The sequence below is a fragment of the Rhinoraja longicauda genome, chromosome 22 (assembly GCF_053455715.1).
Source record: "Rhinoraja longicauda isolate Sanriku21f chromosome 22, sRhiLon1.1, whole genome shotgun sequence".
Classification (NCBI taxonomy): Eukaryota; Metazoa; Chordata; class Chondrichthyes; order Rajiformes; family Arhynchobatidae; genus Rhinoraja; species Rhinoraja longicauda.
Genome location: NC_135974.1, coordinates 622,877 through 644,686, shown reverse-complemented (window position 1 = coordinate 644,686; position 21,810 = coordinate 622,877). Strand labels below are relative to the sequence as shown.

Sequence of the window (21,810 nt, the reverse complement as noted above, 5' to 3'; positions counted from 1 at the left end):
GGGTACTGATTGAGAATGATCAGCCATGATCATTCGAGCTGGCTCGAAGGGCCGAATGGCCTCCTCCTGCACCTATTGTCTATTGACCATTCTCCACTACCTTGGCAGGCAGTTCATGACAGATAACAATACTCAACATCTCAGACTCTCTTGAAAACTTAAAAATGTCATCCAGTTATCAAGCTTCCCACAACTGTTTGTAATTCTGAACATCTGAATTAAACCTCTTCTGCTCCAAAGATGATAATTCCACCTTCACATTAACTGAAGTTTGTTAACCCCAAAACCATTCCAGTAAATGTCCTCTGGACACAATATACCAATGTAATATCCTAGACAGTGATTTATAAATGATTTAGCATTTCTTTACTTTTGTACTCCAGATCCATTTCCAAAGTCATGGATCCTTGTTTCTTTTTTTTTTTAAAAGGTAAACAGTCTTATCAACATAACCTACAAGATTTTTTTTATTAATTTCCTCTTTAAATGAAATAAATACTCATTGTGGAAGTTGATCACATCAGGCAGACAGGAAAAGAACGGTGCTACACAACCCTGCACTGCACAGTCACCCTATCCTCCCATCATACCCGCGCTCTGACACTGCTCGAAGCTGTTTCCATGGGAAACCAAAAGTCGTGACAACAACTGCAATTAAACATACGCATAATTACTGAATCATTGACTAGTACAGCACAGAAGACCATTCAGCTCTCAAAAGCAGCCCAGTTAGTCGCACTCCCCAAAGGTCTGGCAATATTTTTTTTCCACCTTAAAGTATTTATCCACTTTCATCTTGAAGATTACGATTGAAATTGTATCCAACAAGGGGAACACCAGTATATTATTTTAAATGGTAGATTATTGCAAGCAACCAAATAAATCTCTGGCAGATAGGTACCATAGCTAATCTCTACTGCTTCAGCTTGAAGAGGAAAACATTTTTTTTTAATCTACAGGCAGAATGGGTTCAGGATACAGCTGCCTGCCAAATCACAGTACAGGTAACACAGTAAAAACAAGGAACTGCAGATGCTAATTTTCAAACAAATAAAAAATTGCTGGAATAACTCAGCAGGTCAGGCAGCATCCCTACAGGAGGTTTCCGAGCCGAAACACCATTTATTGACGTTTGCCATAGATGCTGCCTGACCCACTGAGATACTGCAGCATTTTGTGTCTTTTGTTTTTACAGTACAGGTAACGAAGGAGAGCAGCTGATTGGGGTGCTTACAAAGCACCACCAACTAGGAAATTCATATTTGTTCACACAAGTAAATTAGCATTAGCAGTAGCCAGCACAGAGTAAATGCCACCTGAAACTACAGAGAAACTAATACAAGACAGACTGCAGCTGAAACACATTTACTCCAGACATATTGCAACCTATGTGACAAAGGCTTCCATGGTGTGATGGGTCACTCACCAGTTTCTCTTTCTTCTGTATTTTCATGATCCAGTTTACAGGGAGTAAGTTTAGTTCCTGCAATGATAAAGCCACACAATAACCATCAGGTACTAGCAAAGTTTATTGCATTTTCAAAGAAACGTAATTACTTGTAATGCCCCATGATGTTGAGCATGGTCAGTGTAAGAGTCGCACTGCACAAAAACAGGTCCTTTGATCAAACTTGACCAAGATGCCCATCTAAGTTAGTCCCATTTGGCCACATTTAGCCCATTGACTCAATTAATTTAAGAGTACGATTTAAGTTTCACATTCAAAATAGTAAAAATAGTATACTCCACTGATCCACAATGCAAGAACATTGTGGCAGCTGAATTGAATTAAAAATATTGACATAGCAATTTACAATATTTAACAATAAATATCATGACAACAGGATGTATGGATTGAGATTGGGAAGTGCGTGCCAAACCTCTAGAAATAGCTGAAGATCAACAGAAGAACAAATGAAATGAAATGATGGGATGTGCCAGGTAGTTACAGGCGATGAGTCCAACATCACTGCAATGGGAAAATGTTGAGATAAGATTACCGTGCACTTAGAAAGGCAAGGTACGATAAAAGGCAGTTAGCCAGCATGGCTTTAAGGGGACAGCTTGTGTGATAAATTTGTCTGAATTTTTACAGAAAGCGACCATGTCTATCAGTGGGATAGTGCAGTTGATGACGTTTACATAGGCTTCAGAACTGCACACCACAAGTTCCAGCAGGGGAACCTGGTTCAAACGTGAACAGCCATTGGTACCCAGGGCAAAATAGATTCAAAGTTCAGTTGGTGAAAGGGGCAGAGGGTGGTGTCCGAGGATTGAATGCTTCTGACCAGTGGTAGACTCTTGATTCGTAAGGGTGTCAGGGGTCATGAGGTGACGGCAAGAGAATGGAGCTGAGAAGAAAAGATACATCAGCCATGGTTGAACGATGGAGAAGACTTGATGAGCCGAATGGTCTTATTCTGCTCCTAGAACTTAAGGACTGATCTCCCTCTATCTTCCTGTCTCCACCTATATCCTTCCTTTGTCCCGCCCCCCTGACATCAGTCTGAAGAAGGGTCTCGACCCGAAACGTCACCCATTCCTTCTCTCCCGAGATGCTGCCTGATCTGCTGAGTTACTCCAGCATTTTGTGAATAAATCGATTTGTACCAGCATCTGCAGTTATTTTCTTATACTATATAAGGACCAGTGCTGGTAAGTCTAATATAGACATCAACAATCATACGTTCACATCCAATGAGTACATCTACAGGTGACATGAAAATTGGTGATGGGTATTGATAGTGAGGTTTATTCAGCCCACAGCCTCCTGCGCTCTGAGGAATAAAGTCCTAGCGTGCCTAAGTTCTCTCTATGGCTCCGGCTCGAGTGCTGGCAACATCCTCGCAAATTTTTCTCTGTATTTGGCATCCTTCCTAAAGCTGGGTATCCAAAACTGAACACTATACTCCAAATGCAGCCTCACCAACGTGTTGTACAACTGGAACATAACATTTCAACTTCTATTCTCAATACCCTGACTGATGAAGGCCAATATACCGAATGCCTTCTTGACCACCCTATCTATCTGTGACACCATTTTCAGGGAACAATGCACCTGTACATGTTGAAGGACCCTTGAAGAGAACAACACTGCTCAATAAAGCAGTGAAGGAAGCCTTTCCAAATACTTGCCTTCAATAGCCAGGGCATACCGTACAAAAGCAAGTAAATAATATAACTATATTAAAATACCAAGATAGACACAATCTCCCAAGAATATCCCCCGAGTGCTGCCGTGATGTACTTCTTAATCACAAATGCAACTCCCCTGCCTTTTTTTAACCTGCAACTGTAATTTGCTGATGGTGTTTGGGCACTGGAACATTGAGATGCCGATTCTGCTTCTTTTTGCCACGGTCCCAGTCCCATATATGCCCCGAGTTCATCTGCTTTACCCTTCAGGCTTGCATTTACAGGAATACAGTTTATCCACAGGAAACTCCTGCACTACCTGTCGACCTCATCTGCCGGTCACCATCTAGCTGAGTGAACCTGGGATGCGGCCACTTCCCTGAAACTACTGACAGCACTGCCAGTATGCATCTCAACTGCTCCACGTAGTCTGAGAGGATCTGCAGCTGCACACTTCCTGAAACGTAGTTGTCAGTAACACCCGACATCCCTATTTCCCACATCTGACAGGACGTGCACATCGATTCAGACTGAAAAAGGGTCTCGATCTGAAACTTTACACATTCCTTCCTTGCAGAGATGCTGCCTGTCCCACCGAGTTACTCCAACACTTTGTCTTTATCGTTGGTGTAAACCAGCATCTGAAGTTCCTTCCTACACTATAAATTAAAATTCGATTGGCCACAGGTATATTTCTGGTCACTATACTATGGGAAGGATGAGATTCATGGGGAAAACATGGTTTCTGAATCTACTTTGTAACACCCTATAAGAATTTTGTGCACTTCAAAGAGATTACCTCTTTTTTCTCTGAACTCGAGTGTATAGACCTGGCCCCATCATTGTAGAGTTGAAACTGATGGAATCCCAGCACAAATCCCTGCAGCATTCCACGAATCTCAGCCTCCAATCGAAAAATACCTTCTTGCTACTACTTTGTGTTCTATTTATTAACTAATCCTCAATCTATGTCAGTATATTACATCCAATACCACGTGCATCAATATTGTTTAACAATCTGATGTGACACTTTTGCAATGGCCTCAAAGATCATCAACTGCTTGTTCTCATTTATTCTGATAGTCGCAAAAGATTCCAATAGCTTTCAAAATTTCAAGTTGACATGACTTATTATTATTTAAATGCCTCGTTACTGTTTCCTTCATAATACATTCCTATATTTTCCTAACCACTGAAGTCGGGCTCACTGGTCCTCAGCCACCTTTAGAGTTTAGAGATACAGATAGTGATTTTATCTCTATTTATTTTCTCTCACTTTACTTTAGACTTTAAAGATGCAGCATGGAAACAGGCCCTTCGGTCCACCACGTCTGTGCTGACTAGTACACTAGCACCATCCTCCACACTAGGGACAATTTTACCAAAGCCATTTGGAATGTGGGAGGAAACTAGAGCACCCAGAGAAAACCCACGCAGTCACAGGGAGAACGTACAAACTCCATACAGATATCATCCCATAGTTAGGATCAAACCCGGGTCTCTGGTGCTGTAAGGCAGCTGTGCCACTCTTCCCAAAAATGTATATTACATTTACTACCTTCCAATTTGTGGGACACATTCTGGAATCCATGGAACTTTGCAAGGTGATGGTCACTTTAAAGCAAGCTGTCGACATGAGCAACTACGAGGAGCACGGGAACATTTAAGTTCGAGGCGAGAACCAGTCATTTTAAAGTAGTGAGCTGCATGCGCGGAGAATGAAAGGGAGGCAGCCACAAAAGGAGTGGCCATCTTAAGAAAGGGACTCCGGACTGTCAAAGCAGCCACAGCCAGACATAAAAACAGCTTTTTCCCACGAGTAGTAGTTCTACTCAATAACCAAAGTCTGTCATCTCTTTTTTGCTCTGGTTTATTTTCACTCACATGTTTAGACCGTAATGTGGTATCCTTATTGTTTTGATGTGTTGCTTTATTCTTAATTGGTAACTGTATGTTTGTATTGTCATTTGTGAGCAGAGCACCAAAGCACATTCCTTGTATATGCACATACTTGGTCAATAAACCTATTCATTCATTCATATCTTAAAAAAGGGCTGTTGGATGTGGAAGCGTTGTTGGTGGTCCAAATTGACCGGTGAATTCGGGTTTCCATAAGGAGGCTGGGTAGCAACAAGGTATGGGCAAGATAGTTTTATCCATTCCTTCCCCCCCCCCCCCACCGTTTACATTTTATGGGCAGTAATCATATCATATCATATCATATATATACAGCCGGAAACAGGCCTTTTCGGCCCACCAAGTCCGTGCCGCCCAGCGATCCCCGTACATTAACACTATCCTACACCCACTAGGGACAATTTTTACATTTACCCAGCCAATTAACCTACATACCTGTACGTCTTTAGAGTACGTAATGTCAATCAGTGAATCGGTGTGCGCGTCCTGTCAGAGGTGGGAAATTAGGGACGTCGGGTGTTACTGACAACTACGTTTCAGGAAGTGTGTGCAGCTGCAGATCCTCTCAGACCACATGGAGCAGTTAGACTCACTGAGATGCATACTCAAGGCAGTGTGCTGCCGGTAGTTTCAAGGAAGAGGCCACACAGCAGGTTCACTCAGGTAGATGGTGACCAGCAGGTGAGGTCGACCGGTAGTGCAGGAGATTTCTGTGGATATCTCCCACTCAAACACGTGTACTAGTTTGGATAGTCGGAGGTGACAATCTTTCAGGGGGAAAAGCGCAGCAGCAACCAATCGCTGGCACCACACCTGGTTCTGCTGTAAAGCAGGGAATTGTGGCGTTTTGTGGTCACAAGCAAGCTACCAGCATGGTGTGTGGCCCAAGATAGGACACAAAATGCTGGAGTAACTCAGCAGGACATGCAGCATCTCTGGGGAGCAGGAATGGGTGACATTTCGGGTTGAGACCCTTCTTCAAACTGAGAGTTATGGGAAAGGGAAATGAGAGATATAAACAGTGAAGTAGAGAGATATAGAACAAATGAATGAAAGATATGCAAAATAGTAACGTTGATAAAGGAATCAGGTCATCGTTTGTTGTTTGCTAGATGAGAACGAGAAGCTGGTGCAACCTGGTGTGGGAGGGTTGGAGAGAGGGGGAATGCAGAAAGGAACTGCAGATGCAAGTTTAAGTTGAAGATAGGCACAAAATGCTGGAGTTACTCAGCGGGACAGGCAGAAAATCTGGAGAGAAGGAATGGGTGAGATGGGAACATCACCCATTCCTTCTCTCTAGCGATGCTGCCAGTTCCACCGAGTTACTCCAGCATTTTGTGTCCATCTTCGAGGGAATGCAGGGGTTACTTGAAGTTAGACAAATCAATATTCAAACCACAGGGGTATAAGTTGCCTGCAAAATAAGCTGCCTGCCTCCAGAACCAGGGGCCACAGTTTAAGAATAAGGGGTAGGCCATTTAGAACAGAGATGAGGAAAAACTTTTTCAGTCAGAGAGTTGTAAATCTGTTGAATTCACTGCCTCAGAAGGCAGTGGAGGCCAAGTCTCTGAATGCATTCAAGAGAGAACTAGAGAGAGCTCAAGGATAGCAGAGTCAGGGGGTATGGAGAGAAGGCAGGAACGGGGTACTGATTGAGAATGATCAGCCATGATCACATTGAATAGTGGTGCTGGCTCGAAGGGCCTACTCCTGCACCTATTGTCTAAAACATGAGATGTTGTTCCTCTAATTTGCATTTAGCCTCACTCTGACATTAGTCAGTGTGGGAATGGGAAGGGGAATTAAAGTGTTTGGCAACTAGGAGATCAGGTAGGTACAGGCAGACTGCGCAAAGGTGTTCAACTAAATGATCGCAGTCTACTCTTGGTCTTGCCGATGTATAAGAGGGTGTGGCCTCCCTGGTGCCAAAGTCAAGAATGTATCAGAGCACAAAGGACATTCTGAAAGGGAAGGACAAGCAGCCAGTGGTCATGGTCCATGACTTAAGTAGGAATAGAGCAGATGTTCTGCAAAGAGAATTTAGAGTTAGGTAGTAAATTAAAAAGCAGGACTTCTTGGGTTGTAATCTGAGGATTACTCCCTATTCTACAATCTTGCAGGAACAAATACTTGGCTAAGGCAAGCAAGGGAGAGGGTTCACCTAAATGGATATTTGGTCTCCCTTCCAGGAAGGGTATGACGTGCACAATTGGGGCAGATTGGACACAAACTGGAGGGGCACCAATATGCTGATGGGGAGATTGTGTCAGTACTACTCGGTAGGATTTGAACCAGTCTGGCAGAAAGGTGGGGCCCAAAGGAATAGTGTGGCACATGGGCAAGCAGAGCTGGGTACAGATGTTAACGCAAGTTCATTAGAGAGGATGGGCAGGTGCAGGTCAGAGAGCAAGGAAGGTTTGATGGATTAAACTGTATTCCTGTAAATGCAAGCCTGATGGGTAAAGCAGATGAACTCAGGGCATATACGGGACGGGGACCATGGCAAAAAGAGACAGGACCGGCATCTCAATATTCCAGGGCCCAAACACTATCGGCAAATTACACTTGCTGGTTAAAATAAGACAGGGGAGTTGCATTTTAGATTAAGAAGTACATCTCGGCAGCACTCAGAGGATATCCTTGGGAGATTGTCAAGTGAGGCTATGCAGGTGGAACTTAGAAATAAAAAGGGGATGATCAGTGATGGGTTTGTACTTTCTCTGTAGGCAACAGGATGTAGAAGAGCAGATATGTACGGAGATTACAGATAGTTGCAAGAATAAATGAATGACCTGCCAGAGGAAGCAATAGAAGCAGACACAATGTGAAATTTTAAAAGACATTTGGAGAGATACGTAACTAGGAAGGGTTTGGAGGGATTTGGGCCAAATGGCAAAGAAGCTGTTGGACACACTTCCCTTCATTGGCAAGGCCATTGAATACAGGAATTGAGACGCATGCTATAGCTGTACAAGATGTTGGTGAGACCATATTTGGAGTACTATGTAGTACAGTTCTGGTCACCCATCTGTTCAGGTACCATACTGGTCACTCAGGTGTAGGAAGGATGTCACTAAGCTGGAAAGTGTGTGGAAAAGAGTTACTAGCTGTTACCAGGACTTGAGGGATGGAGTTACTTGGAGACGTTGAATCTTTTTTCCCGGGAGCGTAGGAGGCTGAGGGGGAACCTTATAGAGATTTACAAAAGGATGAAGGGCATAAACAAGGTGAATAGTCAGTCTAATGGAGATTTTAGAGAGAACTGAGAAGCAATTTCTTCATGCAGAGGGTGGTGCTTAAATGGAGCGAGCTGCCAGAGGAGGATGTGGAGGTAGGTACAATGGTGATGTTAAAGACATTTAGACAGGTGTCTGGAAAGGCTTCATAGAACATTACAGTACGAGAATAGGCCCTTTGGCCCACAATGGCTGTGCCAATCATGATACCAAGACCATCACTTACCTAGCTGCGAATAACCCATATTCCCTGCAGATCCATATGCCCATCCAAAAGTCTTTTAAATGCCACTAACATATCTGCTTCAACTACCACCCCAGCAGCACGCTCCAAACACTCACAACCCAGTGTCAACACCGTGTACATCTCCTTTACACTTTACTCCTCTCACCTTAAAGCTAAGGCCTCTAGTACTTGATTGTTCCATCCCAGGAAAACCATTTTGACTGTTTACTCTTTCTGTGCCTCTCATAATTTTATATACTTCTATCAGGTCTCCCTTCAACCTCTGGCAATCCAGGAAAAACAATCCAAGTCTGTCCAACCTCCCTGTGGCCAATATGCTCCAGGCATCATTCTGGAAAACGTCCTCTGCACTCTTTCCAAAGACTCCACATTGTTCCTGTAATCGGATGACCAGAACTGCATCCAATACTGCAAATGCAGCCTCACCAAAGTCATATAAGTCTGCAACATGCCTTCTTTACTCTTATACTCAATGGCCCGACCTATGAAAGCAAGCATACCATATACCTTGTTTACAACTCTGTCTACATGTGTTACCACTTTCAGGATGTTATGGACTTGGACCCCAAGATCCTCTGTACATCAACGCTGTTATGGGTCATGCCATTAATTGCATGTCTTCCCCTTATATTTGACCTCCCAAAATGGAACACCTCACCCTTGCTCAGATTAAAGTCCATCTGCCATTTCTCCGCTCATTTCTGTACTTGATCAACATCCCCCTGATTGTCCCAGCAACTTTGGTGGAGACACCCCTCCAAATAAGGGAAGGGATTCTGTGTAAATCTGGCAATGAATATCTGTATTGAATGTAGAACCTCCAGGAATGTCATATGGAGTTTTTGAAAAGAAAAATGTTTTGTAAATATTTATTACTGGAATAAAGTATTTTTTTATTTTAAAAAACCTCAGATATAAGTTGCTCAGATACAAAACCAGGTCGACACGGACAAGTTGGTCCAAAGAGCCTGTTTTGACGCTGTAAAACTCCATGAAGAAGGGTCTGAAGAAGGGTCTCGACCCAAAACGTCACCATTCCTTCTCTCCTGAGATGCTGCCTGACCTGCTGAGTTACTCCAGCATTTTGTGAAATAAATACCTTCGATTTGTACCAGCATCTGCAGTTATTTTCTTACACTGTAAGACTCCATGGTATATCTACTGCCAATACACATGACAGCTTTGAGCAGTTCTGGTCACCACATTATAGGAAAGATGTGGAGTGTTTGGGAGGGTGAAGAAGAGATTCACCGGGGTGCTTCCTGGATTGAAGAGCATTAGCTATAAGGAGAGATTGAACACATTTGGATTGTTTTCTCTGGAGCATCAATAGCTGAGGGGCAACTTGCTATAAGTATATTAAATTATGAGAGACATAAGGGTAGCCTATTTTCCCCAGGGTGGAAATGTCAAATACCAGAGGGCACACTTTTGAGGCGAGAGGTGGAATGTTTAAAGGAGATCTATGTGGCGTTTTCTTTTACATACAAAGAATGAAACGTGCTGCCAGGGGAGGTGGTAGAAGCATATACAATAGTAATGTTTAAGAGGCATTTTGACAAGCACATGAACAATCATCTGCCAATCAAACCCCCCTCACCTATATCCACCTATCACTTGCCAAGCTTTGTCCAGCCACCACCTCTATCACAGCTTACACCCTCCTACTACAATCAATCTGAAGGAGGATCCCGACCTTAAACCTCACCTGCCCATGTTCTCCAGAGATGCTGCCTGACCCACCAAATTATTCTAGCACTTTGTGTCTTTTCAGGTAGTTGAGAGATCTCGACCATGTACAGGCAGATGGGGTTAGCTTAATGTAGCAAATATAGTCGGCAGACACGGCAGGGTGAAGGACTTGTTCCTGTGCAAAACAGAAAATACTGGAGGAATTCAGAGGGTCAGACAGCATTTGTGAAGGGGTCTTGTGCTGCACTGCTCTATTCTATTGTCAGAAGCAGAACTAGCAATCACATAAGTGGGAATTTATTAGAGAGCCAGCGTGGATTTGTTGAAGGCAATTCATATGAACTAACTTGATATAGTTTGCTTAATGAAGTAGAAAGAGGGTCAATGAGGTAAATGCTGTTGATCTTGTATGCATGGGATCCAGACGGCATGTGATAAAGTGTCTTCTGACAAGATTGCCATGGAATGAAAGAGAAAGTAGCTGTGTGAATGGAAAATTGGCCGAGTAACAGAAAGCAGGGAATAGCATTGAAAAGCGGTTTATTTGAGATAGAGCAAATTGAACCTTGAAGTTCCTGAAGGGTTGGTGTTAGGATCAATGCATTTCATAAAATATTAAATCTCTTGAGGGCTGGTTGCGCAAGATACAATTTACAAATCTGCAGATGATACAAAATTCAGAAGGAAAATGAACCTGATGTAGCAGATGACCTGATGAGTTCAGGCTGATGGGTGAGCTGATGGAAGGCAAGTGAAATTCAAGGCTTAGAAATCTGAAGTACCATAAAGAATTGGAAAAGGCAACAAAACTTTGAGGCCACAATCCTAAAAGGGGCACAACAACAGAGATCTGAGGGCATGCGGTACTTATCTGGCTGTGGAAAGGCGAGTTGAGAAGGTTGTTGAACAAAAACAATGCAATTATGATAAATTTATAACATACTAGTTATTCTATCCAGTTTCAAGGGCCACACTTTTGGTGAGATGCAAAAGTTTTGGAAGGTGCAAAAAAATGTACTCGAGTTTGAGACTTTAGTTATGAAGGCAGATTGGAGAAACTGACTAGATGTTGCAAGGGAACCTGATAAAAGAATTTAAATTCAGTAAGAGCTTGGCAGAGTAGCTAGAAATAAATTATTTCTACTGGAAGGGTTAAGAAAAAAATACATCAATGAATGTGATTGGCAAAAGAACCAGATAGAAAGCAAATTTTAAACAAAACAAGCAAATGGCGAGGATCTGGAATGTAATAATGGAGGCATTCAATTGTTGCATTCAAAATGGAAAAATGGATAATCATAATCATGGATAAGTAATAGGAGCAGAATTAGGTCATTGGGCCCATCAAGTCTACTCCGCCATTGGCTGATCTATCTTTCCCTCCTAACCCCATTCTCCTGCCTTGTCCCCATAATCCCTGACACCCCGCACTAATCAAGAAAATGCTAGGCCAGAGCCTAAAAGCTTCTATAGGTATGTGAAGAGGAATTTTTTTTATCCTACTTTTTAAGAAAGGAGGGAGAGAGAAAACAGGGAATTATAGACCAGTTAGCCTGACATCGGTGGTGGGAAAGATGCTGGAGTCAATTATAAAAGATGAAGTAGCAGAACATTTGGATAGCAGTAACAGGATCGGTCCGAGTCAGCATGGATTTACGAAGGGGAAATCATGCTTGACTAATCTTCTGGATTTTTTGAGGATGTAACTACGAAAATGGACAAGGGAGAGCCAGTGGAGGTAGTGTACCTGGACTTTCAGAAAGCTTTTGATAAGGTCCCACATAGGAAATTAGTGGGCAAAACAAAATTAGAGCACATGGTATTGGGGGTAGGGTACTATTCTATGTCTATTCTATGACAAGGATAGAAAATTGGTTGGCAGACAGGAAACAAAGAGTAGGGATTAACGGGTCCCTTTCAGAATGGCAGGCAGTGACTAGTGGGGTACCACAAGGCTCGGTGCTGGGACCGCAGCTATTTACAATATACATTAACGACTTTGATGAAGGGATTAAAAGTAACATGAGCAAATTTGCAGTTGGCACAAAACTGGGTGGCAGTGTGAACTGTGAGGAGGATGCTTTGAGGATGCAGGGTGACTTGGACAGGTTGTGTGAGTGGGCAGATGCATGGCAGATGCAGTTTTATGTGGATAAATGTGAGGTTATCCACTTTGGTGGCAAGAACAGGAAGTCAGATTATTATCTGAATGGTGTCAACTTAGGAAAAGGGGACATACAACGAGATCTGGGTGTCCTTGATCATCAGTCACTGAGAGTAAGCATGCAGGTACAGCAGGCAGTGAAGAAAGCTAATGGCATGTTGGCCTTTATGACAAGAGGAGTGGGGTATAGGAGCAAAGAGGTCCTTCTGCAGTTGTGCAGGGCCCTAGTGAGGCCGCACGTGGAGTACTGTGTGCAGTTTTGGTCTCCAAATTTAAGGAAGGACATTTTTGCTATTGAGGGAGTGCAACGTAGGTTCACGAGGGTAATTCCCAGGATGGCGGGACTGCCGTATTTTGAAAGAATGGAGCGATGGGCTTGTATACACTGGAATTTAGACGGATGAGAGGGGATCTTATTGAAATGTATAAGATTATTATGGGATTGGACATGCCAGTGGCAGGAAACATGTTCCCGATGTTGGGGGAGTCCAGAACCAAGGGTCACAGTTTAAGAATAAGGGGTAGGCTATTTAGAACTGAGATGAGGAATAACGTTTTCACTCAGAGAGTTGTGAATCTGTGGAATTCTCTGCCTCAGAAGGCAGTGGAGGCCAATTCTCTGGATGCTTTCAAGTTAGATAGAGCTCTTAAAGATGGCAGAGTCAAGGGATATGGGGAGAGGGCAGGAATGGGGTACTGATTGTGGATGATCAGCCATGATCACAGTGAACGGTGGTGCTGGCTCAAAGGGCTGAATGACCTCCTCCTGCACCTATTGTCTCCTTCCGCAATACAACCATTTTTGATCCCGAACTGACTTTTCCTCCCTCTTCTCTTTAACTGCAATTTAACTTTTGTAAAACTATCTATATACTAAAACTCTCGATTGTTTGTTTGTTTGTTCCTAAACTACAGCCAACAGGGTTCATGATAGCGCAACAATTTTAGGCTCACCTTACTCACCTTTGTCCCTTTGTTGCTAATGGGAGAAGTTTCATTGAAATCGGTGTTATATTTTAAAAGTTATTCACATTTTAAAGTTTAAATCTATCTCCTAGGGAGGGAGGGGGGAGAGGGGTAGGGGGGAGAGGGGTAGGGGGGAGTGGGGGGTGGGGGAGGAGAGGGTGTTGCACCAATGCAGGAGAGGTTTGGGCCCAACGGGTCCACTTGGTCTAGTTAGCTCTAAAATTCAATTGAGAAAATAAATTTGGGGATTGTGTTATCAGATTACAGTGACAGGATTTCTATTAAGCATTGCAATAAAATGTAAGTGTTACTGCTTGTTACTGTAAGTGAAAGCCTGAAGCACCTTTCATTACGTCTGGACATCCCACAGCATTGTCCAGACAATAAAGCCACAGCAGCACACAGCAAGCTTCCACACACACAATAAGTAGATCATCTGGTAGAATTATGTTGGTGGAAAGTTCAACATTGGCCCCAAGAAAACAATGAGAATTTTCTGACAAACTACATTGCATCTTGGTACTGTTGCAACAGATACCGTACCCACGGTGAGTCCTGTGCAATTATATGAGGCCCACAGTGGAAACCACAAATAACTAACACTGCAATCACTTGATTCAAATGGGCTGATCATTCACTTTTAACATTATTAGAGCCAAATATTTACTGTTGTTTCAAATCAAGGAATGATATAAACACAAAAGTGGCCTTGAAATGATCCAAAACAGACTTCAAAATTAATTTGTCATGCGTTCGAGGGCGCTACTGGCTGGAGCGGCGTTTCTGCCCTCTGCTCCTTGAGGCAGGGAGCTTGGTTGGGCACTTTATAGCACAATGCTGCAAGTCGGGAGTGTAAACCAGACTGAGTAAAGATGGCAAATTTCCTTCCTTGAAGTGCTTAAGTAGAAGGATCAGATTTAATGACAATCTGCTCATTTCAAGGTCATCTTAACAAACCTGATTTTTATCCCAAAATGTATTTAATTACTTGAATTCAAATCCCTCAGATGCCATGCTGGAAATCAAATTGATATCCAGATCAATAATCTACATATCTAGGTACTAATCCAGTAATCTAACGAGCCACCATATCCCTGCAATATAGCTGATCCAACAAGCAAATCAATCTGCCTTGCCTCTGGCCTAAAACCTGGTCTGAGAAACTTGGTATCAGTTTAAAATCTCACACATCTTGCATTAAAAAAAGCAATGTTAGAAATGATTTCAAGCCACTGATTGCTTGAAGAGTTCAGATTAACACCTCCAAATCAAAGGTATTTATTCACAAAATGCTGGAGTAACTCAGCAGGTCAGGCAGCATCTCAGGAGAGAAGGAATGGGCGATGTTTCGGGTCAAGACCCTTCTTCAGACTGATGTCAGTGGAGCGGGACAAAGGAAGGATATAGGTGGAGACAGGAAGACAGTGGGAGATCTGGGAAGGGGGAGGGGAAGAGCGGGACAGAGGAACTATCTAAAGTTGGAGGTCAATGTTCATACCACTGGGCTGCAAGCTGCCCAGGCGAAATACGAGGTGCTGTCATCAAACCCGCTGACAAGGGAGGTGCTGTGGTAGTCTAGCGTGCTGACCTCCACCGGACCGAGGCCAGACGACCACTCTCAGACACCTCTTCCTACTTATCCCTGGACCACGACCCCACTGACAAACACCAGATCTTTATCATCAGCACCATCACGGACCTCACCAATTCCGGCAATCTACCCTCCAATGCCTCCAAACTTATAGTTCCCCAGCCCCGCACGGCCCTATTCTACCTCCTACCTAAAATCCATAAACAGAACTGTCCCGGCAGACCCATTGTCTCTGCCTGCTCATGTCCCACCGAACTTATTTCCACCTACCTCGACTCCATCCTATTCCCCCCTAGTCAAATCCCTCCCCAGCTACGTCCAAGACACCTCACACGCTCTCCATCTCCTCGATAACTTCCGGTTCCCAGGCCCCCACTCCCTCATCTTTACCATGGATGTCCAGTCACTCTACACTTCCATCCCCCACAAGGATGGTCTTGAAGCCCTCCGTTTCTTCCCCGACCGTAGAAGCAGCCAATCCCCATCAACTAACACTCTCCTCCGCCTTGCAGAGCTGGTTCTTACCCTCAACAACTTCTCCTTTGACTCCTCCCACTTCCTCCAAACCAGAGGTGTAGCTATGGGAACTCGCATGGGCCCTAGCTACGCCTGCCTCTTTGTCGGGTACGTCGAACAATCCCTGTTCCGGGCGTACACCGGCCCCATCCCCGAACTCCACCTCCGCTACATCGACGACTGCATTGGTGCTACCTCTTGTACCCATGCAGAACTCACTGACTTCATACACTTCACTTCCACTTTCCATCCTGCCCTTAAATATACCTGCACTATCTCCGACATCTACCTCCCGTTCCTGGACCTCATCATCTCCATCACAGGAGACAGACGAGTGACTGACTTCTACTATAAACCCAATGACTCGCACAGCTATCTGGACTACACTTCTTCCCACCGGGTTCCCTGCAAAAAGTCTATCCCCTACTCCCAATTCCTCCGTCTACTCCGCATCTGCGCCCGGGATGAGGTGTTTCACACTAGGGCATCAGAGATGTCCTCATTCTTCAGGAAACGGGGCTTCCCCTCTTCCATTATAGATGAGGCTCTTCTACATCCCGCAGCTCCGCTCTTGCTCCGCCTTCCCCTCCCCCCACTCGTAACAAGGACAGAATCCCCCTCGTTCTCACCTTCCACCCCACCAGCCAGCGGATCCAACAAATCATCCGCCAACATTTCCGTCACCTACAACGGGACCCCACCTACAACCGTACCCCACCACTGGCCATATCGTCCCATCCCCTCCACTTTCTGCGTTCCGCAGAGACCGTTCCCTCCGTAACTCCCTGGTCCACTCGTCCCTTCCTACCCAAACCACCCTATCCCCGGACGCTTTCCCCTGCAACCGCACGAGATGCAAAACCTGTCCCTTTACCTCCCCCCTCAACTCCATCCAAGGACCCAAACAGTCTTTCCAGGTGAGACAGAGGTTCACCTGCACCTCCTCCAACCTCATCTATTGCATCCGCTGCTCCAGATGTCAACTTATTTACATCGGCGAAACCAAACACAGGCTCGGCGATCGCTTCGCTCAACACCTGCGCTCAGTCCGCATTAACCAACCTGATCTCCCTGTGGCTGAGCACTTCAACTCCCCCTCCCATTCCCAGTCTAACCTTTCTGTCATGGGCCTCCTCCAGTACCACAGTGAGTCCCACCGGAAATTGGAGGAACAGCACCTCATATTTCACCTGGGCAGTTTGCAGCCCAGTGGTATGAACATTGACTTCTCCAACTTTAGATAGTTCCTCTGTCCCTCTCTTCCCCTCCCCCTTCCCAGATCTCCCACTGTCTTCCTGTCTCCACCTATATCCTTCCTTTGACCCGCCCCCCCTGACATCAGTCTGAAGAAGGGTCTCGACACGAAACGTCGCCCATTCCTTCTCTCCCGAGATGCTGCCTGACCTGCTGAGTTACTCCAGCATTTTGTGAATAAATACCTTCGATTTGTACCAGCATCTGCAGTTATTGTCTTACAATACCTCCAAATCAGTTGGTTCATATTGTGTAAACCTCACCTATCTGATTAACCAGTAACCCACTAAATTATCCAGCATTCTGCATATAGGACATCAGAGCAATATTATCCTTCAAGTTATTTCTCCCCACCATAGCTCAGCACACCATCCCAAATATTGTCAGTACAGTTAAAATTCAGGCCTGATGCAAAATAAAGCTACACTGTCCCAAATGCTTCAGTTGATAAAAATCAAAGGCATTTTCACCACTATATAAGAATCTGAATTAAGCAGTGTAAAGAACACAGTGCGAATTCCAACAGGATGTTCATTGCATCTGTTCCTCATTGTACTGGTACATGTGACAATAAAGACAACATGATTAAAAAATTAACTTTTATGATAAAAAGTGACTCGGTGAAAGCATCTCAGCTTGGAGAATTAAAGCTGTCCTAGGGCGAACCCCTTTGTATTTCAAAGAGTGTCCAAGGCCAGGGTCATATCACACTGCCTCTTTCCCAAAACCCCCAAACTGGTTCAAATTCCTAAGAAAAATGACAGGAATATCCAACAATCAGTGGCATGAAGAGGCCGGCCACAAGGCATCATTAAGTCGACACTCATCCTGGCACACCTGAAAGTTAGAACACAAGGCTAACTTAGACAAGAATCTAAACTCGCACCAGTAACAGAATACATTCCCATTATCATGGAATCCTAGGGCCCTACAGCACGGAAACAGGCCCTTCAGCCCAACTTGCCAACCAAGATGCTCCATCATCTTGGGCTCCTCCAATGGAGTCATGGAATCAGAACGAACAGGAAGGCCCGAACATGCCAGTGCCAGCTGAGCTATTCAATTAGTCCTGTTCCCCTCCTGCCAGCTCCCCACACCACCACACTTTCTGACTCGGTGGCACAGCGGTAGAGTCACTGCCTTACAGCTCCAAGGACCAGAGTTCAATCCTGACTCTGGGTGCCATCTGTACGGAGTTTGTACATTCTCCCCATGATCTGCGTAGGTTTTTTCCGGGAGCTCCTGTTTCCTCCCTCACACCAAAGACGTACAAGTTTGTTGCTTAATTGGCTTGGTGTAAATTGTAAATTGTCCCTAATGTGTAGGATAGCGTTGGTATGCAGGGATCACTGGCCGGTGTGGACTGAGTAGGCCGAAGGGCCTGTTCCGCACTGTATCTCTAAAACAAAAAGATTCTCTTAACTGCCCTCCCACACGGACCAGTAAGCCACTGTATTCATGGGTCAACCAGGGATGCAGAGCATTGATTTCCACATCCCATATCCAAACAGATTAAAGGATCCCGATCTGAAGCGTTACCCATCCTTTTTCTCCAGAGATGCTGCCCGACCCACTGAGTTACTCCAACACTTTGTCTATAAACCAGCATTTGCAGTTCCATATTTCTATATTAAAGACGTGGATCTATCGAACCTACTTCCCTTTGTGTGTGCATCCCAGATCAACATTCCATACAATATTCTTGTCTTTAAACCTCAGCCTCATTTGACAGATATCTCTAGTTACTAACCCTCACACATGCCACTAAAGAGTTTATTTTTCACTTCTTCAAACTTAAATATCTCTGCTGATTCTCGCTTAATCATCGTGGGAGAGCAACACAGGTTCCTTCATCCACATCATGAAAATTCTTCACCCACACTTGCAAGTGGTTCAAACTAACTAAAACAAACTAACTGTTTGAACTCCCACTATATCATTCTCCTGTACTGCCTCATACTGCTTGTGAAGCAAATTAGACATCTGTAGTCTGATGAGTTTTGTTTCCCAATTTGCTCCTCTATAAGTCTCATTTAAACTGGGCATTGCTAGGCTGCGAGCACTTTCCTACCACTGTTGACTAAGTCACTCACAGTCAGAAAGTTGACAAAATATCACATTCAAAAGTTATAATGCTTGGGCACACGATTAGCTGTAGCTGGCCTTACAGAGCCATGCCCAGGGGGGATGCTCGGAACATCACACAGCAAATGTACACAGAGATGCATTCCTATCAACCAGAGGCTTACTGTCTTCCCTAAGCCCAATCCTAATGTGTGTCTGAAAGAGAATCTTCAAATTCTGCACATTTCTTCTCGTCCATGCTGAACATTAATGCAAACCTTGGCAAGGAAAACAAATGCTAAGCAACAGAAAAGGACAAAGTGAGGCAAGGGAACCCAAGCAAAGACTTGTCACGACATCCTAAACAACTCGCTCAGGAGGGAGCGGCCAGGAGGGATCAGAGGGTGAAGCAGGGGCGGAGAAAAAGAGGGGGCATGGTGTTTGCCAACGGGAGAGAACAGGAGCCTCAGGGGGAGGGATAGAGGTCAGGGGGAGCCACAGGGCGGGAGCAGTGAGAAGTCAGAGGTGAGGCTAGTAACAGATGACTGGAGTAGGGGGTTACAGGGAGCACTGTAGGGGTAATAGTAACAGGCAGTGGTTGCAGGTACCAAAGGGCTGGCACTGGCTGCACTGGAGAATGGGGGGTGTTCAATGGACAAATAAAGTTGAACAGAAGACGAGGTGGGGAGTAACAAGGATGGGTGGAGGGGTTCATGGGCATTGGAATTAGTGGGCATTAGCTGCAAAACCCAGGGTGTCAGGGTGCCAGAAGCAACCAGGGATAACAGAGGGGAAAGGAACAGGGGATGGAGGCTACAGTAGAAGCAGGGAAAGCAGGGCAGGGAAAATGTAGAAACAAAGAACCACAGATGGTGGTTTAAAAAAAAGAGGCAAAGTGCTGGAGTAACTCAGCAGGTCAGGCAGCATTGTGCAGAACATGATAGGTGATGTCTCAAATCAGGACCCTTCTTCCTCTGTAGGCCAGGGGCTAGGTTACTGGGCCACAAGCTCTATAGATAGAGATGATGGGAACAGGGCTACGGGAACACAGCGGTGAGTAGAGGACAATAGTGGGGCTGGGGGACGGCAAGCAGGAGAGGGGAGATGGAGCGGGTACATAGCTAAGAGGCAACGTTTGAAAGTGCAACTGAGATGCAGCGGGTACATAGCTAAGAGGCAACGTTTGAAAGTGCAACTGAGATGCAGCTAGGTAAGATGGGCACAGTGGATCAAGGATGGAATGGCAGGCAAAAGGCCTGGCAGTGACACATATTTGGATAAGGAACAAGATTTAGACTTTAGAGATACAGTGCAGAAACAGGCCCTTCGGCCACCGAGTCCACGGAGTACACTAGCATCATCTGACACACTAGGGACAATTTACAATATTACCAAAGTCAATTAACCTACAAACCTGCATGTCTTTGGATGAAGGAAACTGGAGAACCCGTTGAAAAACCACACTGTCAGAGAGAACATACAAACTCTGTACAGACAGCACCTGCAGTCAGTATTGAACCCAGGTCTCTGGCCCTGTAAGGCAGCAACTTTACCAATGCGTCACAGTGTTACCCCAAAGGGGAGCTGGCTTATAATTGTACCCACATCCACTGTTTGAGGATGTGATGGGTGTTCACAACAAGGGGTGACAAACTGGGTGGGAGGGGTGGCCTGGCAGGATAGCTTGGAGGGGGTAAGCATGGGTGGGATGGGCAAGGGGAAAAACATGAAGCTGGGGGAGTTGTGGATGATCTTTGCTGGAGTGAGTGGAAGCAGAAGGCAATTGGGAGTGAGCACTACAACGGAATGGGAGCAGGTAGGGGGAGGGTGTGGGTCCAAGGGAGGGGGTATCTGGCAGGGGGAGGAGAGTGGGGGCAAGGAGGGGGGGGCAGCAGGAGGAGTGGGTGAGGAGGCGGGGGGGGGCAGTGGTGGGGGGGATGGGGCAGTGGGTGGGGGGGAGGGGGCAGTGGGTGAGGGGGCAGTGGGTGGGGGGGAGGGGGCAGTGTGGGGGGGGAGGGGGAGGGGGCAGTGGGGAAGGGGCAGTGGGTGGGGAGAGGGAGGGGCAGTGGGTGGGGGAAGTGGGTGGGGGTAGGGGGCAGTGGGTGGGGGGGAGGGGGCAGTGGGTGGGGGGGAGGGGGCAGTGGGTGGGGGGGAGGGGACAGTGGGTGGGGGGGAGGGGACAGTGGGTGGGGGGGAGGGGACAGTGGGTGGGGGGGAGGGGGCAGTGGGTGGGGGGAGGGGGCATGGGTGGGGAGGAGGGGGCATGGGTGGGGAGGAGGGGGCATGGGTGGGGGGGAGGGGGCATGGGTGGGGGGGAGGGGGCAGTGGGTGGGGGGGAGGGGGCAGTGGGTGGGGGGGAGGGGGCAGTGGGTGGGGGGGAGGGGGCAATGGGAGCGGGCAGTGCCTGGGGGGGGAGCGGGCAGTGCCTGGGGGGAGGGGCAGTGGCGGGGAGGAGGAGGGGGTGGCCGCAGGTGGGGCCGCTCCCGGCCGGGGGCGTCCATCCCGCTCCATCCCCGCGCTCAGGTGGGCTGCAGACTTGGGGAAGGTGCAGGAGGAGGTGGTGGAGGGGCGGGCAGCAGCGGCGAGTGGGCAGGATGGCAAAGTTACCATGAGTACTTACCTAAAATGGCCCCTGGTGCGACCACAACACAACCAGCTTTTATTTGGGAACTTTGCTGCCGACGGAGCTCGGGCTGCGGCGCAACCCAACCTGCTAGCGGAAGGCCCGCCCTCATTCGCCCTGCCCCCGCTCGCCACGCCCATTGGCCGCGCCGCCCGCCCTTCACGAAAACAGCTCTACCATTGGTGCGCTCAGCTGTCCATCACCGCGGCACGCCACCGCTTCCGGTCGGCGTGGTGCATGCGCACGGCCACCCTCCATTGTGCATTTGCATGTCTGTGAGCGCCCGCGGGATTGGCCGCGGGATCGGCCACTGACCGGCAGCACAAACAAAGAGCCCGCAGCCGGCACCGCGCGCGCGCGCATGCATCCCCACCAATGCAACGAGGGACATCACATGCATCTCCA

At 46.3% G+C, this 21,810-nt stretch overlaps 1 protein-coding gene across 1 annotated transcript in view; it reads right to left on the bottom strand.

Annotated features, from left to right (window-relative positions):
- Positions 1-21,493, bottom strand: part of chd6 (chromodomain helicase DNA binding protein 6) — a 200,385-nt gene extending 178,892 nt beyond the window's left edge. Inside the window, exons 1-2 of the mRNA XM_078418568.1 lie at positions 21,403-21,493; positions 1,427-1,483 (exon numbers count right to left, since the gene is read on the bottom strand). Of these exons, the coding sequence (XP_078274694.1) occupies positions 1,427-1,453 (27 nt within the window). The 5' untranslated portion in view covers positions 1,454-1,483; positions 21,403-21,493. The remainder of the gene's footprint in view (positions 1-1,426; positions 1,484-21,402) is intronic.
- Positions 21,494-21,810: the final 317 nt, after the last annotated feature.